Raw genomic sequence first — 27,923 nt, 5'->3', positions numbered from 1 at the left:
TTTCTGTATGAATCTCTTTTGTCAAACCAAACCATGACTGTATTGATTTGCTTAAATTGATGCCCTTGCCCCGTCAGTTGCTTATTTCAGAGGGGATACAAATGACATATTCCTGTGATTGTGTCAATCTGCCTACTAAAGCCAGTCGTCGATGACAGCAGGAGGTGGTGACGTTTTAGCTCCCAGGATCAATATGGAGCCCCCTAAAAACTCTCACTTGGTTCGAGTTGTGCTACTAGCAAATTTTTCGGTGCCTGCTTATTCCTTGCTGTCCAAGATTGGTGGACGGTAGTTGGAAGAAAACAGAAGTTTTTGGTCTAAAATAAGACATTTCGGTGATACAGTAGTTAGCTACTGCTAGCTTTAGCGGCTAATCAGCTAACAAGGACTAGTGTGTGGCTAACTAGCTAGCTAGCTCGCGAACTAGCGACTGAAATGAAACGCCCGATTTGGAAGTCATCGTGATTTACTTCTGTGGGAAACACTTGTAATGACTCAACTAAGACGGAAAATATAGGTAATACTGATGTCTAAAACTAAACACAGGGAACAGGTCTAATTTGCTGCTTACAATACTTGATTTGCTATTTAAGAAGTTGGGATTGCTGCAAGCGGACCTCGAAAGCAACACACTGGTAACGTTAATATATTTCCCTACGATTCAGTGGATTAAAAGTAAAGCAAAATATTTACTGTCAGAGATTAGGCGTCTTGCTTGGTGTCCCCGTTATCTGGTCTCATATTTCATTTGCTGATGAGCTGCTACTAATGATCAGTAACGTGTTGCTGATCCTTTGTCACAATCAATTAATAAAAAATGAGTGCTGGTGTTATTGAAAGAAAGTCCTAAAAGTTATCTTAATTTCAGCTAATTCACCAACAAACCATGTCATGCACGGTGTGATTGATATATTTTTGTTGAGTTAATCTATGTAATTAAATATCCTGGTTAGGATAATCTTAATTGGATGTAAACAGCACAACTCTTCTCTTCATGAATTTACAAATAAATTATGGCAGGCCTGAGATCAGAGGGGTATACTACAAAGCAAGATCAATGAGTTAGCTATCCCAAGGCCGGTAGATAGCGATATTGAGTCTTTTCATTTTAAGGTAGAAACACATTATATGCAGCCGGCAATACATTCGTATCCCTAGTGGACCAGTTGGTACCTAAAACATTAAACATTCAGGCTGCATAGGCTTCAATTTCCTCAGAAACTTTATTAATGTGATAAGAAAAATAAAACGGGGAAAATATTCATACTTTCCATATGAAAACCATTTCCAGCACCATGCTAGTGGCTAAATGTTAATTTCAGATGGTGTGCATCGCGTTCAGCCAATCGGGTTGAAACTATCAGATCAAGGGTGCTTTTTCTTTTACACCTGCTGGTTGTAGCTAGATACTGTAACGACCCTGGGTTTGTAAGCGCGGAAATCGACTGTGCACGAGCATGCTTTTGCGGCACAGTCGATAGCGCGCTAGACTTCGGGCTAGAAGGTCGAGGGTGCGAGACCTGCTCCCTGCTGTTTCATTACATTGGTGTCAGAAGTGATCGAACCTTGCATCCACGACAGTGCGTGTGCTTGGCTGGTGAGCGCATTCCTGTAAGACGTAGAGTCGCAAGCTAGCGCGAGGACGCACTCTTTGAAAAGAGGGAGTAGTGTAACGACCCTGGGTTTATAAGTGCGGAAATCGACTCTGCCGCACGAGCATGCTTTTGCGGCACAGTCGATAGCGCGCCGGACCTCGGGCTAGAAGGTCGAGGGTTCGAGACCTGCTCCCTGACTCTTTCATTACAATACATTTTGAGCAAAGATTATGGATATACTGACAAGATACTTGTCTCTCCTCCCCAAAAATGGGAGTCGTTGTCCTCAAAGCGGCACGGCGTGCTGGCTAGCTTCCGCCTATCCTTTGGATTGGTGGATACATCTCATTATTGTAATCCTTTTTTGAATATTCGATGATGTGGTCGAAGTCAAACGCCTGTATTCAATGGATAGTGAAAATATGTTACTACACTCAGAATGGGAATGTGAGAGCAGTAGGATAGTAATCTGAAATGCGGGGGAAAAGTGACACTGTTTTAATAATGAAGCCGGCTCAGAACTCCCTTGATTCCTAAACCAACACAAAAGTTAGAGTACCCTCTTGTGTCCTGGCTGTAATTGCATCTACTACTGCATAATAAATGCCTGACATAGGAATGTATAGACTTAGTCCATCAAAAATAAAAAAGTATCCCCTTTACTTTTAGTTCTAACTCAAAGATTTTCAACCCGCTACACTCTTCCCCTCTTTAAATTGTGTCTCCTGACATTACTCATTGTCTGTAACTGAGTGGGTTCTGTATGGGCTTCGGATGTTAGGTCTCCACACTTGGTAGGTTGGCTGTCCAAGTGTGTCATAGGTTAGTATGCCCCATGGTTTTTGGATCTGTTGGGATCTTCTGACATCCATCCCTTCCTCTATGCACTGCTGATCTGAATCAGTGAGGTCATTCATACATGACAAACCATTCAAATCAAATCAAAGTGTATTTGTCACGTGCGCCGAATACAACAGGTGTAGACCTTACAGTGAAATGCTAACCAATAGTGCAAAAAAGGTATTAGGTGAACAATAGGTTAGTAAAGAAATAAAAACAGTAAAAAGACTGAAAAATAACAGTGGTGAGGCTATATACAGTAGCGAGGCAATAAAAGTAGCGAGGCTACATACAGACACCGGTTAGTCGGGCTGATTGAGGTAGTATGTACATGTAGATATGGTTAAAGTGACTATGCATATACGATGAACAGAGAGTAGCAGTAGTGTAAAAGAGGGGTTGGCGGGTGGTGGGACACAATGCAGATAGCCCGGTTAGCCAATGTGCGGGAGCACTAGTTGGTCGGCTCAAGTGAGGTAGTATGTACATGAATGTATAGTTGAAGTGACTATTGCATATATGATAAACAGAGAGTAGCAGCAGCGTATAAAGGGGGGTTGGGGGGGGCACACAATGCAAATAGTCCGGGTAGCCATTTGATTACCTGTTCAGGAGTCTTATGGCTTGGGGATAAAAACTGTTGAGAAGCCTTTTTGTTCTAGACTTGGCACTCCGGTACCACTTGCCATGTGGTAGTAGAGAGAACAGTCTATGACTGGGGTGGCTGGGGTCTTTGACAATTTTTAGGGCCTTCCTCTGACACCGCCTGGTGTTGAGGTCCTGGATGGCAGGCAGTTTAGCCCCAGTGATGTACTGGGCCGTACGCACTACCCTCTGTAGTGCCTTGCGGTCAGAGGCTGAGCAATTGCCGTACCAGGCAGTGATGCAACCATTCAGGATGCTCTCGATGTTGCAGCTGTAGAACCTTTTGAGGATCTCAGGACCCATGCCAAATCAATTTAGTTTCCTGAGGGGGAATAGGCTTTGTCGTGCCCTCTTCAAGACTGTCTTAGTGTGTTTGGACCATTCTAGTTTGTTGTTGATGTGGACACCAAGAAACTTGAAGCTCTCAACCTGCTCCACTACAGCCCCGTCGATGAGAATGGGGGCATGCTCGGTCCTCCTTTTCCTGTAGTCCACAATCATCTCCTTAGTCTTGGTTACTTTGAGGGATAGGTTGTTATTCTGGTACCACCCGGCCAGGTCTCTGACCTCCCTCTAGGCTGTCTCGTTGTTGTCGGTGATCAGGCCTACCACTGTTGTGTCGTCTGCAAACTTAATGATGGTGTTGGAGTCGTGCCTGGCCATGCAGTCGTGGGTGAACAGGGAGTACAGGAGGGGACTGAGCATGCACCCCTGTGGAGCTCCAGTGTTGAGGATCAGCGTGGCAGATAGTTTTTTTTGTCTCATTGTCTTGAGTTTCGGGAGCACCATATTTCCTTTCAACATGATCCTCTCTCCCTTTGGCATTGACCCCATCCTCATTGTTTGGTTCTTCTAGGATCTCTGATTCTTGCTCCATGTTCTCATCCTGACTACCTTCTGTATCCTGAAAACGGGGATGAAACGCATAGACCTGTTCTGTCAGTGATTTTTGTCTGAGGTCTTGGGTGTTCTGTGCTTGCAACAGGGTTAACTCCTTGGGACCAGATGGCTTCCTCCTCATCAGTCTGCTGAAGTTTCATCCCCATCTCCTCCATGTTCTGTGTTTGACGTTCTTTTTCAAGCAGGCTGTTTCCTCTCTTCCAAGGTCTCATGTTCCACAGGTAGGTCATTCATTAACATCAACATGTTGCGATGGAGCACTCTGATGCCCTTGGCACCATTCTCCTTTTCCACCTTGTAGACTGGTCCTTCCCCAATCTTCTCTACCACCCTGCCTCCCAGTAGGCCTGCCATTTGCCCGGTCCTCCTCTCTCTGACATATTCTTCACCAAGATTCTGTCTCCAGGTTGGAGGGCCACTGCCTTTGCACCATGGTCGTAGTTTCTTGTGCTTTTACCCGAGGACTTTTGACTGTTTTCAGATGCAACTCGGTAAGCTTCCAATATTTTGGTGGCCCAGTTCTGAGCATAGACTGGGTGTGACACCTGTTCATCAGTCTGATTGAGGCCAAACAACCGGTCAATGGGCAGGCGAGGTGGCTAGCCAAAGAGAAGGAAGTATGGTGAGAAGCCTGTTGCTTCGTTACGAGTGCAGTTGTATGCATGTACGATATGAGGTAAGTGGTCTTTCCATTTGTGAATCATTTTCTTCAGGAAGAGTGCGAAACATCTGTAGCGGCGTAAGATTAATCTGTTCCACTAGGTTTCTCTGAGGATGATCTAGCGTTGTGCGGGAGTGGCCGACCTCTGCCAGCTCCTGAAGGCTTCCAAAGAGTTTGTTTTCAGATTCCCAGCCTTGATCGTGGTGGCACCTCTTGAGGATATCCGATTTTCTCTGCTGCTGTCTTTGCAGACTTGTTGCGGGTGGCGTAAGTCTGTGTAAACCCTGTGAAATTATCGACTGATCCTAAGATGTATTCATCCCCCCCCCACACACACACACACGTAGAACAGTATTTTGAGACCAACTCAAAGGGAGCAATTGATGTGAGCTTGCCCATTGGAGCTTTCTGTGGCACATTTGGTATTTTTTGCTTGATGCAACTACATTTCTTTGTGACATAGTCCTGAACTTCTTGTTGAATAAATGGCCAATAAAATTGCTCTCTCGTCAGGTGATCAACCTTATCTGCACTCACATGCCCCATGTCATTATGTAGGTGTTTCAACACAGTGGCCTTGAATGTTCTAGTGATGACTAACCAACCTTTCTGTCAAGGATTCCATTCTTAGTCTGCAGTTTGGTCCACTCATGCAGCAAGCGTTTGGCTCTCACACACAGTTGTCTTTTCTCTGTGTCTATTGGTTGTTGCCTTTTTAACATAGCCATCTGGAGACAACTCCAATATAAAGTGTTTTTTTTCTCAAATTTGCCAGGATGTCACGTGTCCTACTTATATGAGGAACACTTGTAACAACTTAAGCATTATGAAACTTATATTCGATCAAATAAACCTCATGTAGAAAAAAAGCCATTAATTGACCTCCATACCAAAAATATTTTCTTCAAAAAAAATGTAACCTTTATTTAACAAATTCTTATTTACAATGACGGCCTACCCCGGCCAAACCCGGACGACGCTGGCCTATGGGACTCCCAATCACGGCTGGATGTGATGCAGCCTGGACTCAAACCAGGGACTACAGTGATGCCTCTTGCACTGAGATACAGTGCCTTAGACTGCTGCACCACTCGGGAGCGCAGCGGGTGAAATGAAGAAAAAAAACACCTGCTGGATGGAGACAGATTTTCAGCTGAGTTGGGCCTCTCTCTTCCTCTCTGATTTGTGTCTCGTCTGGAACATTTTTAGCATTTTATCTAAGCCTTTTCCTAACCTTAACTTAATTCGCCTATTCTGCCATGTTACTTCTCCTAACCTTCTGCGTAAATTCTCCTAACCTGCTATGTTACCGGCAGACCTGCCCTGAGAACAGTCTTGGTTTCCACTAATGCGAAACAGCGCTGCTTTAGGTTAGTGGTGAAAAAATCGACTGCTGCAAGCTGATTGGCTGAATGCGATACACACCATCCGGGATTAGCATTTAGCCACTCTAGCATGATGGTGGAAAATGGTGTTTCATAAGGAACACATTTTCCAATTTTCTTTCATGTCTTTTCGCCATTAAAGTTGAGGACATCGAAGCATATGCATCCTGAGTGGATAATGTATTGCCGGCTGCGTAAAATGCATTTGGATGGTAAGATAAACGACTCAATATTGCCATCTGTCGGCTTTTGTTCAATAAGTTAGCCAGCTAACTTGCCTAAGTCTTCTGAAATAACTTTTAATTTTTTTGAAATATAATCATTAAATGGGCATGGCCTCATTGACTCAACAACCAAAAACACATCTAAGTTTAGCTTTCTTAATGTACCAGAAAATCAATAGTAATTTCTGGTTGTTCATCAAAGTTAGCTGGCTAACCCATTGATCCTGCTTTGTAGTATACCCCTCTGTCCAGTGTGAGAAGGAAAATAGATTCCACATTACCTAATAGAAACTACATTTACTGTTTTAAGAGAAACCAGACTCCATACCCTTTCTCTGGTACCCCACCTAGGGCAAGTTCAGTCATGCAGCAATTCTTGGAGAGGGTGGTTTAGCTGTGGTTGTTTTGAAGGTGCAATTAGGTTTTATCTTGGTAGGTTTGGGTCTTGATGATCCCTGTTTGGATTTTACTGGGGTGACACTACAAGTTCAAAGGTACCCTGGAATGACAACCTGACCATCCTTCATGACTGTTAAAATTCTAATTATAGCTGGTAAACAATACTGAAACCAAAGCTTCTAACTGGGTGAAAGTCTCCTAACCATAATTATGGACAGTTGGTTGATGCTTTCTTCCTTAGTCTTAGGAAATGCAGGATAGGCCTTCCTGTATAACACACAGTTTTCAGTGTAGGATGTCCTGGCTGTGAGAGTACACTACATATTTTAGATTTATGTCAAACCAAACAAAAGGCATAATTTGCGGAGCCTGAATGACGACTGTCTCTGGTCAAATTGATTCCCTAGCCTCCTCCTAGCTGGCTCTGCTGGAATGCAGCACAGAATTATTATTATCATGAGCAGCACTGTGGAATTTCACCATGTCTCCCTTCTCTAAATGCTTTCAGCTTTCAAAAAAATGTGCAACGTGTCCAAGAACTTTGCTTCCAGCAAACAGAGTACAGTAACTAAATTGGAAAGGAATCTGCCCGGAACAGGAGTTTGAATATATTTAGGGAAGATTTCACATAGGGACTTGGGCCTCACCATACAGTTTGGATGGTACATACAATGAGGGGCCTGTGCAAGATCATGAATATGAGTATTGCATGCCAAACTGTTCAGTTGTAGTTTTAGCACAAGCTAAACCCAATATGGAGCAATTCACTGTAAAGGACTCAAAATGTAAATGTTTCAATTGTCTGTTCCTATCAAATAGGAATAGCAATATATAACACATTTTACAGTAATACAACATTACTGTGGTTGTGATATGGATTAACCGGAATCATCAAGAATTTATCTTAATTGTTTGTCACAGGCCCTTTGTGCGTCATTGCTCCTATCTTCAGTTAATGTTTTCACGGCTTTAAGGCCTAGATGTGCTGAAGTCGGCATAAGCATACTTGAAATATCTGTCCTTCCTCATCCACTGAAAGAGATGTTTGAGATAAGAGTAAATTAGATAAAATGTTTTAATCTATCATGGTGTTCTGTAATGGGACAGCTGTGGTTAAGGATGGGAGAGAGGGACAGCCAACTCTCCGGGGGGGGGTGGCGGCTCCCTGACTGACTGACACCCCTCTGGCTGCTAAAAGCTCCGGCGCCTTGTTCCTGCCGTTGCCTTCTTTTCTTCTCCGGGTTTTATTTTTGGCTACTGACCTTGACAGGAGCCTATCCTCTCCAGCTTCCTCCGGCCAAACACATCCCGTACGCCTTCCACTACATCAGGAGTGTGCTGTTGAAATAGTGTTGTCCTTCTCACTAGATTGTACATTCTCTTCGACAGGTTTCTCTTTGCTTTCTCTTCGGAGTGTTGTTTTGAAGCGTTAATGGATGAGTAACCTTTGTGTCCTTTGCTTTGCAGGTCTTTCTTTAATAGGAAAGGAGGGAAAAGAGCAGACTCTGTTTAAAGGAAGAGTGGTTTAAAAAGAAAAGGATAGAACACAGACCCCTGTAAAACTCATTGCCTTCCATAGGCTACTGTGGCTAAACCAGCAGCAGGACAGACTCACTGTGTTTAACAGTGTCTGTCTGTACACCGGAAGGGCCCTCATGCCTCCACCAACCATGCAGTGAGGGTGAGCTGGCAGTGTGCCCCCTCTCACCATGCTGGCTTTGGGCTTAGAGCAGGGGAGAGGAGAGGGGAGAGGTGGACGGGGCCAGGCTAATGTGGCCTGGCAGGCACCACCCTCAGGGAGGCCTCTAACCCAGGAGCCAGAGAGGACTCTAACCAATGATCCAGGGAGGCTTCTAACATACGACCCAGGGAGGCTTCTAACCCACAAACCAGGCCTCAACATCAAGCAGAAGATCTCTCAGTGGGAAGGCCTCTGTCAACCAGACAGCGGTGGGAAGGCTGATAGGGTCAAAGCTCATGTACCAGTTGTATCCCAATCACTTTCTGGGGATGTCCTGGATAACGGAGTATGTAGTGACAGTAGGAGAGGCGGACCTCACGGCAAAGCTAAAAGCCTGGGTTTAGATTTCAGGGAAAACCTACAAGCACGGGGCATACACACAGGCGTCAGCAGAAAGTTGGATCCCCCTCAGAATCACTCCTGTTTCAGTAAGACTTCAACTGCAATACCAGAGTCCAAGCCATTTATAGCGCCTTTGCAATCTCTTACAACAGACACTACAAACATTTTCCAATTAGATAGGATAATCCCCACCAATGGTGAACTGAAGGTGGGTGGTGTGTTGGAAGTTAAGTTTACCAAACACCTACCTCTGTCAGTTGATGACCATGGAGAGAGCCTGCCCCCAGGGAATTTCTATACCTCAAGGGGCTTCTGGCGGAGGCTGGAGGGTGACGAGTTGTTCTGGGAAAAGGGAAGAAATACCTCAGCAGAGCCTCAGAGTTCTGTGGGTCCAGTGACTCACCCTCCACTGAAACCACAACGGACGTTTCAGTATCAAGGAGCAGACGGCACCCCAACACACTGGGTCCAATGGAATAGCAGGACTCCATTTGCCAACCAATCCAACACCAAGAGCAGTGGCATAACCCACCCACCTAGCTTCCCACCACCCCTGTGTCCTGTCAGCCGTGGCAATGGGTTTTCCAGACACAAAAATAGCAGGTAAGATCATGATACCGACACCACAAGGCTAAATCTAAAAGATCAGTGGGCGTGAGTTATGCCAGAGTAGAATAGAGGAGGTCTTTAGTTTGCCATTTTAAACATAGAAAGGTTTTAGCATTTTCCTTTCGCAATGGCTTTAGTTAAAGGAAAACATGTTTTTGTATTTCGAACAACCAGGTTAACAATTACTTGGGGTGAAAGTCTTTCTCTGTCCTGAGCTATTGTGCTCTCTCTCATACAGTGTCCTTAGTTCTAAATGTAGCATTGTTTTATGTTAAGTCTGAAAGAAGGAGAACGAGAGTGTTTTTGAGGCACAGTTTGCATGAGAGAAGGATCAGAGTCTAGCATTTGGGCGGCCTCCAGGTGTGATGTCACATGATCTTTGGCAGCATTGCAGACCATTGTCTGGATATGGCTTACTTCCACAGCATCCAACGGTCCAGGGGTCACATTTGGTTGTTTTAACACACACACACACACACACACACATAACACAACACACACTGGCCTTGATTGTTGTATTCCACTATTGTAGTCTCTTTATGGGGGCAATTCCACACGAGCACACAGTAAGGTTTCACATAAAACCTGGCTTTGTAACATCTACAGACTCAGTGTTGAAGTGTCTTTAACAAAGGCTAGGGTAAGGCCTAAATTTCACAAATTTCCCAACTTGAATACATTTTTTCTCAATCAATCTATTAGGCCTACTCTTGTATCTCTTTCCTGCTGTCTCCTGCTCACACTCTCCGTATTGACCTTAACTATTATCCACGTGTTCAATATATTTTGCTCTAAGCTCTCCTTGCTTCTATTTAACACCCTTTTTCTCAGCTTTACTTCCTCCCTGACTCGCCTTCCTACGGTCTTTATCATCTTCACTATCAACTTGCGAAAACCCTTTCAATGCCGAGACCCTTTGGCTGAACGTAAGCGGACAATACATTGAATAATACATTGAACAATAGCCTGCTGACTGGCCCCGTCTCATGTCCCCTCTCCCTCCCTCTTCACAGGAAGTCCTTTGAGTTTGAGGATGTGGTGCGGTTGACAGCGCAGCAGGACACACTGGGAAGTGAGGCCAAGCGCTCCAGTCTATACCACGCCTTCTCTGACGACAATTTTTATGAGGACATTATCTGTGAGTTCCTCCCTTGACACAAACCGAAAAAAGATACTTCACTAGGGTTTTTTCTGCATAGAAAATTCTTGGGCGGACCGCCTAAGTGTTTTTTAGGATATTTTTTTCTGGGTTGAAAAAAAAGCTTAAATTACTAAAACCATATATTGTATGTCAAAGATAATGGTCTTATACATTTTTAAATAAGATCATCTTTGAGAAGTAACAATCACCAAAATAAAAGCTATAAAGTCAGGGAGAATCAAAAATTCAAAAAATGATGCATTCAGGAGTATTTTTGTCATTGATTTTGTTATAATGTTTGAGTCAGTCAGATAGCATAATAACATAGCATAAGTCATTGCAAAATGTTTAGAATTGCAGATATATCAACAACAACAAAAAATTGTCAGCAATTTCTGCTCTCCGCCCCATGGCAAAATTTGTAGAATTGTAGGAAATTAGCTTCAACAGCAAAATGTTGTCTTTGCAGCCAAGAAGGCCTTTAATATATTCGGTAAGTCAGCACGCCATTGGCCATGCCCACTGCCACGGCCCCGCCACACCCACCACCTAAGCCACATTTTGATCCAGAAAAACCCTTACTTCACCAAGGCAGCCTTAAGGCATCTGCATGCTTCCTAGCGGAAACAGTTCAGTAGAGTTTGTGCATATATTATGATGACATTTTGTGACATTTTTGTTTGTTTTGGACTTCGGTGAGGTTTTTTTGGGCTGATCGGGCACACGTTTTTTCTGGAGACAAGCCGAAGTTCAGAGCCGAAGTCTACGTCCCGTCGTCGGTGATGGGTCAACAGTAGGGATTCTTCAATAAAGTCTTTGTTGTCATTCAACGAGAGACGAGAACATTGAGAGGTCAGAAATAGCTAGACATGCGAAATTGACTAAAGAACAGAAGTTGTGTTTTTGAGAAATGCCATCAGTAAGCAATGCAGTGGATGAAGGCGGGGCAAGAGCATGGTGAACGGACAGATGTGATTATAGACAGCGAGGAAGAAGGAGAAGAGCCGAGTGTAGTGGGAAGATGTATGTTGAGGAAGAATGGCGTCAGACACGATAAAGAAGAATCTGGACCAGTAGGAGTGACATTTTGGGAGAAAGTGGACCCTTATCTTTTGGCAGATCCATTTGTGGTTTCAGGGTGGGTGAGAATGGAGTTGGGTGTAGTTGAATTAGTGAATGTAACCTGTAGTGGACTTGTGATATTTGTTTGTGTTACTTCTGACCAGAGGGAGAAGGCACTTTGTGTCACGCAACTTGGGTCAAGATCTGTTTCTTGCTTTGCTCTTAGGAATAGGGCACAATTGAAAGGAGTCATTTCTGGGGTAGCGTTAAGTGTGGAGTTGGAGCAATTGAAGTTGAAAATTCCTGGTGTTTTGTGATGCCTGCCATTTGGTGCAACACAGAGCTGGTGGGGAGCGTGGTGAAACAGAGCAGTCATTGTCAGTCCTTTTGTGTTTTGAGTCAGTCTACCAGACAAAGTCATGTTAGGATATATCAGTTATCCTATTAGCGCTTTTGTCTAGAATCCATTGTGCTGTTTCAGGTGCAACGTTTATGGTCATGTAGCAGTATGGAGGAGGGAGATTGCAATATGTGGGGAGTGTGTAGGAGGGCATGGGACAGAGGATTGTGTAGTTTTGGTGGATAAAGTTGTGTGTGACAATTGTAGGGGTGCTCATGTTGCTGGGGATCAGAAGTGTCAGGTGTGAGAGAGGCAGATTGAATTGGCCAGAGTCAGAGTAGTGCAGAGGGTGTCCTATGCTGAGGCAGTGAAGAAAATGGAGGAGGATGGGGTGAGGGATCTTGAGAGGATCCCAGTGAGCAGTAGATTTTTGCCAGTACAGAGGGATGGAGTGAGTTACTCTTCAGTAAGAAATGGAAAATAAATCACAGAAAATAGATGTTTTGGGGGAAGCTGCAGAGAAGTATTTGGGTATACAAGATTTTACTTCCCGAAGAGTTACAGGGTGTGTTGGGGGGGGGGTGTCCCGTCCACCCAGGCAGTTGGCATGGTTCAGGAACAGATCTGGTCAAAGTAGTGGAATGGGGTAGTGGGTTTTTAATGAGTGTAGGTGGCAGTTTCAGAGAAGTACCTGGGTGTATGAGATTTTACTGCAGAAGAGTTAATGGGGTGGAGATGTATATTTTTATGAAATAGTGGTATATAGCTGTAGGGTTAGTTTCTGGTGCAATTTATTTATATTTTTTTACTTTTAGGAACAGGAATAATTAAGATAATTGAATGTAGGTAGGCCGTGACTGGCCTCACACGTTAGAACAGTAGTTGGCTGTATATGCACCATTTTAAGTTGGACGTGATCTGCCAACCCAGTCCCAAAGAAGAACAACAAGAGACAACTAGTTTTCATGCACATTGAAAAATACTGCACCAAACATCTTAGTTAGATGTAAAATTGCACGACTAAGATCTCTTTGGGAAAAACATACAAATGAATGAGCGATTTCTTGAGTTATCTTCAATTCATTCTGATTGCGGCGTCTCAAAATGAACAGTACTATTGCCACTTTTTTTTCTTGTTTTTTCAAGTGAAGGTCTTTTATTAAGGGAGTATGCGAGCACACTTGTTCGGTTCGGCACCAGCCAAACTGAAGCTTGCTGACGCCTTTAGTTGCCTTACAATATCAGGAACCTTTAATATAAGATCCGTTCTTTCCTTATTTCTCTCTTCGTAACAACTGATAAAGAAAAAGGTGGGATATAGATTTTCTCAATATTGACAACTGTCAAGTCCCTTTCTGATCAGTGGTGGATGGGAAAGAAAGGCAGCCATTTAAGACCACTTTGACTTAGTCATGGACTATTAGCAAATATCTACTGTATGTATACTGTGTATGGCATCTATCTCCCTCACCTTTGACCATGTCCAGCTGAACCCCTGACCAGAGACAACCCATATGAGGATGTCAAGCCGTCTCCTGCTATGTGTCTCCCCATTGGGCGTCCCCGACCCTGGACCATGGCACAGAGACAGAACCCTCTCACCCCAAAGGTAGTAATGACAGCTGTTACAGGAAATGTGAAACAATTAGTATAATATATATTTTTTAAAACATGCTTTAATCTTTCATTAACACCATGTCTCCTGTGTCGCAGCTTCCTCCCAAGCCTCTCACATTGCGGGTGGAGAGGAAGGACTCACTGGCAGCGACACAACCCTCACCTACAGAAGCCCCCCCTAGACCTGCCTTACCCAAGCGACCCACAACCACCCATAAAACACACAGACTGCCTCAGGTAAACACACACAAGCATTTCATAAGCTTTTTCTACAACGTGGAAATTGTATTACCTCAAACTACTACGGAGGTTGTATGTAATTTTGACTCTCTGAGTGGGAAAAGCATGCTATTAGGTGGATTGGTCTGTTTGCATGACTACACATTAAGAAGCCAAGCTAGTGTTGTAGGTCTACACTCCGTTGTCAATTTGGAGATAAGTCTGAGCTTCCTGTGTGCTTGGCTCTGGATCCAGGTCACTCATTCTACTGCTCAAGTTGAAACTTGACTGATGGCCCTATACAATCCAAACCAAACCAGTGCCCATTAGAAAACAACCTTTTTCAGTGCAACAAGGAAGTGTGCTTAAATCACATTTATTTGATTGGCCACAATTTTTTTTACTAGGTTAAGTGGCCAGACATGTGATGATATATCACATGAATGTGATTTTTATTTGTATCAGATCAGTGTGTGTGTGTGTGTGTGTGTGTGTGTGTGTGTGTGTGTGTGTGTGTGTGTGTGTGTGTGTGTGTGTGTGTGTGTGTGTGTGTGTGTGTGTGTGGTTTCCGTGATGCAGTATGTCAACAAGATTCATGTGATCTTCAACACCAAGCAAGGGAAGAAGAGAGTGAAGAGCCAGGGAGGTTCAGCTCGAGGTATGACAATTATTACCCTTCAACTTGTCTACAAGATGTAGATAAACTGCTCTCTGTAAAGACCCAGCGTTTTGAGATACATTACGTCACTGTTACAAATACAGTACAAAGACACTGTCAGTCTCCTATGATGTCTCTTTCTTTCATCCCTTTATTACACTCCCGTCTCGCTCTTTCTCTGTGTCTATGTATCTCGCAAGCGCACACTCTCACTCTCTTTCTCGCTCTCTGAACAGAGGAGACCAGTGGAACTGAAAGTGACCCAGAGGACAACACTAAAGGTACTACTATAGCATTGACCTGATACTTGTCAAATTGTCATTCATATTGAAAGTGAGATTTCACTCTCAAATAAATGTTTGGCAGACATTTTGAGAATGTTGAGTTCAGTCAATGTCCTACGCCGTCTACACTCATGTAGATCCATCCGTTTTCCATTCACATTTAATCAAAGAGAGATGTATGATCCTGTTCCCAACCAGATTCACTTATTAGGTATTTTGAAAAATGTTCACTGTCTCCACCAGGAGGGTCCAGGCGCTCAGTCTATGTTCAGTCCACGCTAAAGCGGAGACCAGGCTACCGCACCCTGGAGAAAGACCTGATCCAGCTCCAGCAACAGCAGCTCTTTCAGTTCTTTGTGGTGGTGTCACTCCGAAAGAGTTTTTCAGGAAACACCTACACCCCTGAGATCACGCAACAGTTTCCCAACCAGGTTATTGTCAATTGAAACCAATTAAAGCCAACCTCTTTCAGATGGGGGCAACAGAGCTAGGCGGATAGACCCACTTACACATTTTTTTATAGGGGAAATACTGCTTGATGTACCATGGATGGGCTCAGCTCAAAGGAAACCCCAGAATGTTTTGTTTTGTTAGTTACCATTGTACTATTGTTTCTGTTTTGCTGGCCAGGGAGTAAAATTAGACGCTCTGTATCTTTATCCTTTCTTAACCGCTATAGTTTGAGAAGTCTTCTCGTCACTCCCGTGAAGCTGACGACCGGCTGAAGGCCATTCCCATGTTCTGCTTCCCAGACTCTCAGGACTGGCGGCCTTCTGCAGACCTGCACAGGTAAGCTTCTGTCATATTCACATTATGGTAACAGTATGTAGCAGTGGTGTTACAATAAGGGTATTCATGTAATATAAATATTCATACAACCACTTAATATGAGCATTGGACCAGGTAAAACATTTCAAAAGTAGCAACGTTTTTGTAATAATCATTGTGCTAAAATTAAGTTATTATATGATGATATAAGAATTAAGTCCAAGACATATCCAATGAAAGGCAGATTATCTAGTGATTCAGACAAAGAGGAACATGATTGCGGTTCATATGCCATGCTTTGTCTTTTCCCCCCAGGGAGAGTGCACTAGAACACTGCTTAACTCTATCACATTGTGCATCTCTGTCCTATTGTCTATGCTTTTATCCGTCTTTCTAGTGAAACCTTCTCCTTTGTCTTGACGGGAGAGGATGGCAGCCGGTGGTTTTGTTACTGTCGTAAGATCCTGGTGAGTGTGTGTGTATGAGTCATTACGTTGTGTGTGTGAGGACTAGGCAGTAAAGTGCTTACGCAACATCTCTAAGGGATATACTACAGTCATAGGCCGTAAAACCTCTGAATCAGTGACCCAAACTAAACCTAATTTCCCATTTGTCCACGTGTTAAATCCATGACTGTACATTTAATGTTAGATTTGTGTGTTTTAAATGCATTGCACTGTTACCCTTGGAATGCCAGGGTTGATACAGTGTTGCAATAATATTGTTGATACTGAACGGCAGGGTTGGTTTTCATGCTGATTTCCGTGTTTATTTGTGCCTTTTAGCCAAGCGGAAAGGGGAAAAGACTGCCTGAAGTTCACTGTATTGTAAGCAGGCTGGGCTGCTTCAACCTGTTTGCTAAGGTAACCAGCAGTGTGATTAAACTCTTCATATAATTAAGCAATAAGGCCGTGTGTGTGTGTGTGTGTGTGTGTGTGTGTGTGTGTGTGTGTGTGTGTGTGTGTGTGTGTGTGTGTGTGTGTGTGTGTGTGTGTGTGTGTGTGTGTGTGTGTGTGTGTGTGTGTGTGTGTGTGTGTGTTCAGCAAAAAAAAGAAACGTCCTCACTGTCAACTGCGTTTATTTTGAGCAAACTTAACATGTGTAAATATTTGTATGAACATAAGATTCAACAACTGAGACATAAACTGAACAAGTTCCACAGACATGTGACTAATAGAAATGTAATGTGTCCCTGAATGAAGGGGGGATCAAAATCAAAAGTAACTGTCAGTATCTGGTGTGGCCACAAGCTGCATTAAGTACTGCAGTGCATCTCCTTCCCATGGACTGCACCAGATTTGCCAGTTCTTGCTGTGAGATGTTACCCCACTCTTCCACCAAGGCACTTGCAAGTTCCCGGACATTTCTGAGGGGAATGGCCCTAGCCCTCACCCTCCAATCCAACAGGTCCCAGACGTGCTCAATGGGATTGAGATCTTCGCTGGCCTTGGCAGAACACTGACATTCCTGTCTTGCAGGAAATCATGCACAGAACGAGCAGTATGGCTGGTGGCATTGTCTTGTTGGAGGGTCATGTCAGGATGAGCCTGCAGGAAGGGTACCACATGAGGGAGGAGGATGTCTCCCCTGTAACGCACAGCGTTGAGATTGCCTGCAATGACAACAAGCTGAGTCCGTTGATGCTGTGACACACCGCCCCAGACCATGACGGACCCTCCACCTCCAAATCGGTCCCGCTCCAGAGTACAGGCCTCGGTGTAACGCTCATTCCCTCGACGATAAACGCGAATCGGACGATAAGCGCCAATCCGACCATGACCCCAGGTGAGACAAAACCGCAACTCGTCAGAGAAGAGCACTTTTTGCCAGTCCTGTCTGGTCCAGCGACGGTGGATTTGTGCCCATAGGCGACGTTGTTGCCGGTGATGTCTGGTGAGGACCTGCCTTACAACAGGCCTACAAGCCCTCAGTCCAGCCTCGCTCAGCCTATTGTGGACAGTCTGAGCACTAATGGAGTGATTTTGCATTCCTGGTGTAACTCGGGCAGTTGTTGCCATCCTGTACCTGTCCCGCAGGTGTGATGTTCGGATGTACCGATCCTGTGTAGGTGTTGTTACACGTGGTCTGCCACTGCGAGGACGATCAGCTGTCCGTCCTGTCTCCCTGTAGCGCTGTCTTAGGCGTCTCACAGTACGGACATTGCAATTTATTGCCCTGGCCACATCTGCAGTCCTCAGGCCTCCATGCAGCATGCCTAAGGCACATTCACGCAGATGAGCAGGGACCCTGGGCATCTTTCTTTTGGTGTTTTTCAGAGTCTGTAGAAAGGCCTCTTTAGTGTCCTAAGTTTTCATAACTGTGACCTTAATTGCCGACTGTCTATAAGCTGTTAGTGTCTTAACGACCGTTCCACAGGCGCATGTTCATTAATTGTTTATGGTGCATTGAACAAGCATGGGAAACAGTGTTTAAACCCTTTACAATGAAGATCTGTGAAGTTATTTGGAATTTTATGATTTATCTTTGAAAGACAGGGTCCTGAAAAAGGGACGTTTTTTTTTTGTTGAGTTTATATATATGTGTGTGTGTGTGTGTGTGTGTGTGTGTGTACCTTTTATCTAACTAGGTGAGACAGTTAAGAACAAATTCTTATTTCCAATGACGGCCTAGGAACAGTGTGTTCAGGGGCAGAATGACAGATTTGTACCTTGTCAGCTCGGGGATTCGATCTAGCAACATTTCGATTACTGTTCCAACGCTCTAACCACTAGGCTACCTGCCATATATTGCTGTTCTTATGCACACGCAATGCTGTGTGCCTCGATACAGCCATTAGCCTTGGTATTTTGGCCATATACAGTGCATTCGTTAAATATTCAGAGCCCTTCCCTTTTTCCACATTTTGTTACGATACAGCTTTATTCTAAAATGGATGAAACAAATAATACTCAATCTACACAATACCCCATATTGACAAATCGAAAACAGGTTTTTAGAAATGTTTGCAAATGTATTACATTTTTTTTTTAAGTATACCTTATTTACATTAGCATTCAGACCCTTTGCTATGAGACTCGAAATTGTGCTCAGGTGCATCCTGTTTCCATTGATCATCCTTGAGATGTCCACCTGTGGTAAATTCAATTGATTGGACATGATTTGGAAAGGCACACACTTGTCCATATAAGGTCCCACAGTTAACAGTGCACGTCAGAGGAAAAACCAAGCCATGAGGGCGAAGGAATTGTCCGTTGAGCTCCGAGGCAGGATTGTGTCAAGGCATGGATCTGGGAAAGGGTACCAAAACATTTCTGTGGCATTGGAGGTCCCCAAGAACACAGTGGCCTCCATTATTCTTAAATGGAAGAAGTTAGGAACCACCAAGACTCTTCCTAGCAGGCTGCCAGGTCAAACTGAGCAATTGGGGGAGAAGAGCCTTGGTCAGGGAGGTGACCAAGAACCCGATGGTCACTGACCGAGCTCTAGAGTTCCTCTGTGGAGATGGGAGAACCTTCCCGAAGAACAACCATCTCTGCAGCACTCCACCAATCAGCCCTTTATGGTAGTGGCCAGATGGAAGCCACTCCTCAGTAAAAGGCACATGACAGCACTCTTGGAGTTTGCGAAAAGGCACCTAAAGACTCTCAGAACATGAGAAACAAGATTCTCTGTTCTGATGAAACCAAGATTGAACTCTTTGGCCTGAATGCCAAGCGTCACATCTGGAGGAAACAGGGCACAATCCCTACGGTGAAGCATGGTGGTGGCAGCATCGTGCTGTGGGGAGGTTTTTCAGCGGCAGGGACTGGAAGACTAGTCAGGATCAAGGGAAAGACGAACTGAGCAAAGTACAGATCCCTGATGAAAACCTGCTCCAGAGCACTCAGGACCTCAGACTGGGGTGAAGGTTCACCTTCCAACAGGACAACAACGGTAAGACAACGCAGGAGTGGCTTCAGGACAGCTAAGACAACGTAGGAGTGGCTTCGGGACAAGTCTCTGAATGTCCTTGAGTGGCCCAGCCAGAGCCCGGACTTGAACCCGATCGAACATCTCTGGAGAGACCTGACATAGCTTCAGAGGATCTGCAGAGAAGAATGGGAGAAACTCCCCAAATACAGGTGTGCCAAGCTTGTAGTGTCAAGAAGACTTGAGGCTGTAATCGCTGCCAACAGTGCTTCAACAAAGTACTGCATAAAGGGTCTGAATACTTACGTAAATGTATATTTCAGTTTTTTTTATATACATTTGCAAAAAAAATGTTTTGTCATTATGGGGTATTGTGTGTAGATTGGGGGGGGGTAACGTAACAAAATGTGGAAAAAGTCAAGGGGTCTGAATGCTTTCCGAATGCACTGTAGCACAAACGCCTGAGGTTCCTTACTGCTATTATAAACTGGTTACCAACGTAATTAAAACCATGGCTTTCAGCCAATCAGCATTCAGGGCTCAAACCAGTTTATAAAATACATTTTACCATGCTTGTACACAGATTCAAAGGGTTCAAATTAAAGTCTATTCAAATGTCCTAGCTAATCAGAATGGTGTGTTTTGAGAATGATCATTTATATATTTTAGGATGTGTTATGTTCCACCCATTTTTGAGTCTGTTCAGGCAAGAGGAACATGTGTGAATTTATTGTAAATAACAGTTTTGTTCATAGACAATGAAGCAAGCAGCTAGTATGTTATGTAGTCCTGGTGTAGTCCTTTGTTGATACTTGTCATCAGGATATTCTTTGTGTTTAGGGGTGTAGTTATGGAGTTATATACTGTAGGCTTGTCACGAAGGCAACATTTTACAAACTATACGATACCAGGCCAAGTATCACAATACCGAGTAGTATTGCGATACTACGGTGTAAAAAAATCTGTGGCCGAGCTCTTTCTAAACGTTCTCCAAAAACCTCCCACTGAAACTCCCACTTAAATTCAATGTTTTGAATAGAACTTCACACTGTTCAGTGTACAGTTCCAGTCAAAAGTTTGGACACCTACTCATTTCTCTTTATTTTTAGCAAAGGGAAATGACGGTCCATCATTATTTTAAGACATGAAGGTCAGTCAATCCAGAACATTTTAAGAACTTTGAAGAACATTTTTTCTTCAAGTGCAGTTGTTAAAAACCATCAAGCGCTATGATGAAACTGTCTCTCATGAGGACCCCTACAGGAAAGGAAGACCCAGAGTTACCTCTGCTGCAGAGGATAAGTTCATTAGAGTTAACTGCAACTCAGAAATCGGCAACTAACTGCACCTCCAGATTGCAGCCCAAATAAAGTTCAAGTAACAGACACATCTCAACATCAACTGTTCAGAGGAGACTGCGTGAATCAGGCCTTCATGGTTGAATTGTTGCAAAGAAACCACCACTAAAGGACACCAATAAGAAGCAGAGACTTGCTTGGGCCAAGAAACGGGGGCAATGGACATTAGACTGGTGGAAATCTGTCCTTTTGGTCTGATGAGTCCAAATGTGAGATTTTTGGTTCCAACCTCCGTGTCTTTGTGAGGCGCAGAGTAGGTGAACTGATGATCTCTGCATGTGTGGTTCCCACCATGAAGCATGTAGGAGGAGGTGTGGGGCTGCTTTTCTGGTGACACTGTCAGTGATTTATTTAGAATTCAAGGCACACTTAACCAGCATGGCTAGCACAGCATTCTGCAGCGATACGCCATCCCATCTGGTTTGCGCTTAGTGGTACAATCATTTGTTTTTCAACAGGACAATGACCCAAAACACACCTCCAGGCAGTGCAAGGGCTATTTGACCAGGAAGGAGAGTGATGGAGTGCTGCATCAGCTTATTAAAGAGCAGCGATCCTATCGAGCAGTGTGCGGATTTCTTATTTTTCCTCATCTTGTTCAACTGTTACTGTGCACCTGCAGCGGAGATGGCTCAGATGTTCGAGTGCCTTTTTTGAATTTTGAAAACGTTAGGCACCAAACAGAATTGAAGGGACACCAGAAAGAAATATATTTTTGATATAGGCCTAATGTAAGTCTAAACTATGTGAATCCTACCTTTTTGAAGCACATCTCATGAGTAGTACAGTTTTCCTTTCTTCTTGTGCCAATCAAATTTGCCTAAAACTACTGTCATGTTACCAGGTTGTTAGCTGTTGTTTGTTATCAAACCAATAATTAGTGACCCTGGATCAGTTTCAAACGGCCTGTGACATGGTTTGTGAAATTATATAAAATGCGTGTGAATCCCAATAGAACGAAAAAGATCCGGTGGTATGGGTCTTTTTTTTTTAATGGTTTAGGCTAGAGACGAGCTGTTTTCTTTGCTGTAAAGCTGCAATCAATCATGTCACAAAGCAGTGCTCCATTTTCCCTCTGACACTCAGAGGCTGCATGACAGTGACCTTGCCTAGTCTACTTAGACTGGTCTGTGCTCTTGGTTATAACAAGCGATGAAATTATACAATGTGTCAACATTGCTCGCTGCTCCAATGTTACAAATGCAAGAACTGAAGACTCATCAGGGTCTGCATCCCCCCTCGCTATCACTGCTAAATTATATGTATTTTTTAAATGACGGCGGAATAAACACGCATGAAGAGCGGACGGAGAGAAGCAGGATAGGGGATGCGGCTGGCTGATTACAGCTGCCACACGTGATATGCACATGAAAGTGAAGTGGATATTATCGGACCTGCACATTCAACAGACTAGTGGTTGTTGCTTCAATTCAACAAAATTGACTTTATAAACATTTTATAACAGGCGCCAGCAGGTTCTTAGAAAAAATCTGTAGTATCATATGAAACGGTACTACGGTATTCTAAAATGTTGGTATCATGACGTTTTTGTACCGTGATATTACCGTGGTACCGGTATACCGTGCAACACTAATATACTGTGTGTGTTTTCAGATCTTGGAGGAGGTAGAGCGGCGCAGGGAGATCTGTCCAGCCCTAGTGTCCCCCTTCATGCGTAGCGTCATGGAGGCTCCTTTCCCTGCCCCTGGACGCACCATCACACTCAGGAGCTTCCTCCCGGGCTCAGGAAATGAGGTAACACAACCACACAACTAAGAGGACCTCTAGGACTCCATGTAAAGAGTAACTACAGGGGGAGATGGGGCAAAAGTCTGTCCTCTCCTCGACGACTTCATCTTCCTCTCCTCCGTGATCCGGAAACTGCAAAGTGGTCGCCATATGTAGGAGAGTGTCAATTCATTAATAGGCGAACAGAGGAGTGTCTTCCTCTTCTCGATAGCCGCCTCCCGCCGAGGAAGCACAAGTGTATCCTCCCGGCGTGTAAGTCTTTCAAAATCCGCAACACCCCCTTTGAATCAGCAGTTTTCGCGAAGGAGAAAAGCATGCACACATTTAAAAGCGATACACTACTTATCCTTTTACATATTAAATGTTTTGCACAACTAGCGACATTTTTACTACTTTACACATTTATTTTGGGAATCAGCCCCTGCAAACCAAATTTGCACGATGACGTGCTAGTGGAGGAGAGTCCCATTTCATACAAGCACATTTGTTTCCTCCCCTCCTCGATTACATTTGACCTTTTTCAAAAGTAGGCAAGGATTCGAGCAAAACAAATAAAAAAAATCTCCTAGGGAGTTCGGAGAAGTAACAAGAGGAGTGACACCGTTTAGTTAAGTTCCTACCTCTTTATTGCAGACACTATGTCAACAACATCCGCAATCATGTGCAATGTCTCTGCCCAGCAATCAACTATTGTTGTAAGAGTTGTATTTGGTCAAATAACTGAGCAATAGCCAACCTGTGTGTTTGTTTGTGTGTCGTTGTGTGTGTACTTGTGTGATCAGGTGCTGACGCTGTGCCGGCCGGTAGACTCAAGGCTGGAGCATGTGGACTTTGAGAGCCTGCTGCAGTGCCTGAGCGTTGGGAGACTCCTACAGGTGTTTGCCTCTCTGCTACTGGAGAGGAGGGTCATCTTCATTGCTGACAAACTCAGGTAAGGAGTTTCCTCTAGTACACACAGGTTCACTGTCGTCTCCAGCTCGGCTTGGGTGACAGTAGGAGGGCAGGAACAACATACCACTGGTCCAGGGTGGAATGTATTGTGTGCTTTGCTCTCCTGTTGGTCGGTGTAAAAGTACATAGTGTAGTCTTAGTGAATGGTATTATACAGACCGTATGGACTCCATATATTTCACATGCGTTGTCTGTAAAGTGGGTGCCTCTTCTCAGGAGTTCAACATCTCTTCATCCCTCTCTCTTCTCTTCAGTGTGCTGTCTCGTTGTGGCCATGCCGCGCTGGCGCTGCTCTACCCGTTCACCTGGCAGCATACATTTGTGCCTGTGCTGCCCGCTAGCATGCTAGACATCAGCTGCTCTCCCACTCCCTTCCTCATGGGGGCGCTGGCGCCCTGCCTGCCCGAGCTTCTGGAGCTGCCCATAGAGGAGGTCAGTGACAAAGGTCACCGTCTGATTTCCAGTGGCTAGTCACTAGATGGCCATGCTACAAAGGAAAACATTTTCTATTTCGTCAGAATTGATGAGCAAGTACCCGACTGACTAGTTCCTTGATATAGGGTTAGGGTTACTTAGAAATCTGTTGCGCACAGTTGTTTACCAGACTTAAAGGTAGACTCCGTGATATGACGTAGATGCAGAAAGTAAACCGCATAGGGGGTCAATTTCCACAACAACTAAGAGAGGTTAAGCGCAAGGTTCAACTTCTCCGCTGTTTTGGTCCTGTGGCTAACACGCTGTAACGCAGATACTGTAGGTGACTGTGAGAGCGAAGTGTTGCATCTCGCTCATCTCAATATCTGTGGTGCTGTTAGTGGCAATGTCATTTCGCTGAGTCTACCTTTTAATAAAGTATTATACTGCCACCTAATGGTAGTTCTATGAACGTCTTTACAGTAGGACTAACAAAGTGTTACCAACAGTTAATGGTAGAAAGTCTCTGATGTCTAATTCAAAGCCCAATACATTTGACCTGCGTTAATTTTGTCATTGATAATTTAAAGGTTCTGTCTCTGTTTTGCATTCTAGGTGCTTATTGTGGATTTATGTATGGACAAGTTTGTCAAACAGGTGTGTATTTAATTGCAACTCCTGAAAGATAGGTGTGGTTCCAAAACACAACTGAATAGGGTATGAGGAACACTTTGTCTGTGCATGTCTGTGTTCCAAGTGACAGTGTTGAATATTAATGCAACTTGATGATTTCACACATACCAGAGCTTGACTATCTTGGATGTAATCCAAGTTCATATAGTGAGAGTATTTAATAGTAGTAGCTATGGAGTTTCGCTTCTTTCTCACTCAGAGATCCTATTGGGCTGCTGATATTGATGGCTAGTTTCTATGACAACCATTTTTAATGCATAGGTCAGGAATGTTCAACTTTGATGGGGGTGGAGGCCACAAAAAATTGGAACTCATCATGAGGTGCTGCAGTGGCACGCGGGTCTGCAAACCCACATATGCAGTCAGAGTGAAAGTACATAGTGTAGTCTTAGTGAATGATATTATACAGGCCCTAGCCTTTTGGGGGCCCTTGTTAGACTAACTTACCCAATCTAAAAAAAATGTTTGCCTACATAGGCTAATTGTGTGACTGTCAGTGACTGACATAACAAGATAAAAACAGCTGATGCACAACCAAATTTCTATTTTGAACCTTGTACATTCTACTATTTTAACTCAACAGTAATTTGAGACACTGACTGACACCAATACCCCCACCCCCGTCCCCCCAACATCAAAATGTATTTTGCAGGCCGCCAGTTGTGCATCCCTGGCATAGGTGAATCACAGTACACAGGTAGCCAGTTGCCTTGTTTCACATCAGTAGTAGGCCATCTCTTGCATGATGTGAGTTGCCCTGGGCTGTCCTGTTAACTACTCCTTGTTTCCAAGCTTGGTGATGAGGACTGTATCTTGCCCAGTAAGCTTCAGGCTGCACTGCTGGAGATCCTGGAGGAGAGAGAGCAGATATTGAGGCAAGATGAAGGAGATTGCACAGGAGGTTTGCACAGCTACCTATTACTACATATTCATCTTGAAAATGGCCTCGCAGCCAAAACATTGAAGAAACAATGTCTCCTTTCAGTCCCCTTGTCTCTCTGTCCATGTGTTGGATATAGGGTAATTGTATAGAAAGCCAATTCTTGAAGCATCCTTCACTCGCCTCTCCATTTTAACACCATCTACATTATAAGTGACTGTCCCCCTCCCTATCTGTCTGTCAGGTAGCGTAGCCTAGGGCGGCAGGCCAGTAACCAAAAGGGCTAGTTCGAATACCCAAGCTGTCAAGAAGAAACATCTGTAGACGTGTTCTTAAGCAAGGCACTTAACTTTAATTTACTCCAGGGGCGCCGTACTACTATGGTTGCCCCAGTAAAACAACACATTTCACTGCACCTATCAGGTGTGTGTGTGTGACAATAAAACATTTATTCCCTGCAGGCCAGCAGTGTGGGCTGAGTTCCCTGGTGTCGGAGGCCTTTGTGCATTTCTTTGTGGAGCTGGTGGGCCACTACTCTCTCCATATGGGTGAGAGCAGCGCCAGCCGGGCTTGGGAGCTGCAGAGGGAGAGCTTCCGCAAGTCTCACCCCTCCCGCGGAGTCCGCCAGTTCTTGGAGCTCTTCATGGACACCCAGATGTTCGCCGGCTTCATCCATGACAAGGAGCTGCGCAAGGGAGGGGGCAAAGGTCAGGGAGAGGCCTATCAGTGGCCCCGTTGGAATACTTTGAGAATACGTTCTTCCTTCCTCAAACTAATCACCTCTTATCTGACATGACAGTCTGGGCTGGTAAAAGCAGTTCAGAAACACCTAAATGTATTTCCTTGCGTGATTTGTACTATGCTCTTTTCTCCCCCTCCCACAGGGCTTTTTGAATTTAGAGCTGCAGAATATCTGTCCTCAAACCCTGAGCCTGAATCTAGTGGGTTCCTCAAGGGACTCAAAGGACTCGGTTAGTAGTGCTCCATTGATAACATTCAATTCAACAAATACCCTTTTTACTGTGAGGTAAATTATTTTGTCCATTTTATTTTCAGGGATGAAATTCCTACCGAAGAAGTGACAATGTCAGCGGTCTGGTTGAAAATGCTTCTGTAGGAGAAGATGAGGATCTTCCGCGGGATTGGCCAAGACGTGTGCAAATGATGTCACGGATATAGATATGTACTTGAATCGATCAGAACATAACGGTGTTTGGCACATAGGCCCACAGTCTTAGATATAGGGCTCGGGTTGAGACAAGACCATACTCTAAAAGCACTCCATGCCAGAGTGAAGTGTGATTGTAATTGGAGGAAAACTGGAAATGTGCATTTATGTGCGAACAAGCTTCGATGAAGACTTGACATGGCAGAAGAAAGGCGGGAGCAAACACCATGTACTTATGAAATTTACACAAAACATTTCAGCTACAAGACTAACCCGTGCCTATTTGTGTTTTTGCTGTTCATTTTTTTTGTTTGGTTTTAATCAAGTGTTTTGAGTGTTTGCTCTCAGTGTTATGGATATAGTTATTTTTACATTTAGTTTTGAACTTGTCTAGTTGGAGAAAAATAAGGTAGCCTACTCTTGTTACCCTTCAGCACTCCGTTACAAAACAAAGTAAGAATAATTGTATTGTGTGCATGATTGTAACTTTAAATATGACATCACATTTAAACTGAGGTTAATGTATGTTTTCTCTGACATTTTGTTGTCCTTGACAAATGTTCCAAGTAATGTTTGAATCATTAAGATAATGCATTATATTGACATTTCTAACAGATTTTGAATAGCTCAATTCTGTATAGCTCATTCTGTAACAAAATATTTTGTTTACTATGTTTAGCTACTCTTATGCATTGTGAACTAAATATGACATTGTATGAACCTGTTTGAATACCTTAGCAAGTTGATATGACAGATGAAAGTGCTTCAAAGTTTGATAAAAACCTTGTTCCCATGTGGGTTTAGAAAGCCATAAACTAGTCACACCTCAATCCTATTGACTGAAGTTGTGTACTTTTTAACTATTGTACAGTTTGTGTGTGACACACAGTTGAAGTCGGAAGTTTACATACACCTTAGCCAAATACATTTAAACTCAGTTTTTTACAATTCCTGACATTTAATCCTAGTAAAAATACCCTGTTTTAGGTCAGTTAGGATCACCACTTTTATTTTAAGAATGTGAAATGTAAATAACAATAGAGAGAATAATTTATTTCAGCTTTTATTTATTTCATCACATTCCCAGTGGGTCAGAAGTTTACATACACTCAATTAGTATTTGGTAGCATTGCCTTTGGTCATTATGGCCAATCAGTTCTATTTTTGTATCATCAGACCAGAGGACATTTCTCCAAAAAGTACAATTTTTGTCCCCATGTGCAGTTGCAAACCGTAGCCTGGCTTTTTTATGGTGGTTTTGGAGCAGTGGCTTCTTCCTTGCTGAGCGGCCTTTCAGGTTATGTCGATATAGGTCTCGTTTTACTGTGGATATAAATACTTTTGTACCTGTTTCCTCCAGCATCTTCACAAGGTCCTTTGCTGTTGTTCTGGGATTGATTTGCACTTTTC

The 27,923-nt window shown here is 43.8% G+C and overlaps 1 protein-coding gene and 1 long non-coding RNA gene across 4 annotated transcripts; one reads left to right on the top strand and one right to left on the bottom strand.

Annotated features, from left to right (window-relative positions):
- The first annotated feature begins 148 nt into the window (after positions 1 to 148).
- LOC106566846 (DENN domain-containing protein 2C) lies at positions 149 to 27,343 on the top strand. 3 transcript variants are annotated; one of them, XM_014135318.2, is made up of 19 exons: positions 149 to 517; positions 8,117 to 9,335; positions 10,355 to 10,479; positions 13,372 to 13,493; positions 13,598 to 13,738; positions 14,300 to 14,378; positions 14,615 to 14,659; positions 14,906 to 15,093; positions 15,342 to 15,451; positions 15,828 to 15,897; positions 16,216 to 16,293; positions 22,273 to 22,413; positions 23,190 to 23,338; positions 23,613 to 23,790; positions 24,388 to 24,429; positions 25,258 to 25,366; positions 25,807 to 26,052; positions 26,230 to 26,316; positions 26,402 to 27,343. In XM_014135318.2, exons 2-19 carry the CDS (start codon positions 8,359 to 8,361, stop codon positions 26,425 to 26,427), a joined length of 2,913 nt encoding a protein of 970 aa, XP_013990793.1. In that variant the 5' UTR covers positions 149 to 517; positions 8,117 to 8,358; the 3' UTR covers positions 26,428 to 27,343. The 3 variants fall into 3 exon arrangements, with proteins under 3 accessions (XP_013990793.1, XP_013990792.1, XP_013990794.1); XM_014135317.2 differs by having other exon boundaries at positions 149 to 635; XM_014135319.2 differs by lacking the exon at positions 149 to 517 and adding an exon at positions 5,778 to 6,238.
- LOC106566848 (uncharacterized) lies at positions 24,422 to 26,052 on the bottom strand. The gene is made up of 2 exons (XR_001319954.2): positions 25,953 to 26,052; positions 24,422 to 25,314 (listed from the first exon to the last, which is right to left on the bottom strand). It is a non-coding gene; the product is annotated as an uncharacterized lncRNA (long non-coding RNA).
- Positions 27,344 to 27,923: the final 580 nt, after the last annotated feature.

The sequence above is a fragment of the Salmo salar genome, chromosome ssa13 (genome assembly GCF_905237065.1).
Source record: "Salmo salar chromosome ssa13, Ssal_v3.1, whole genome shotgun sequence".
In the NCBI taxonomy this organism is placed as follows: Eukaryota; Metazoa; Chordata; class Actinopteri; order Salmoniformes; family Salmonidae; genus Salmo; species Salmo salar.
The sequence above is the reverse complement of the archived record's forward strand: the minus strand, read 5'-3'. Positions and strand labels throughout refer to the sequence as shown.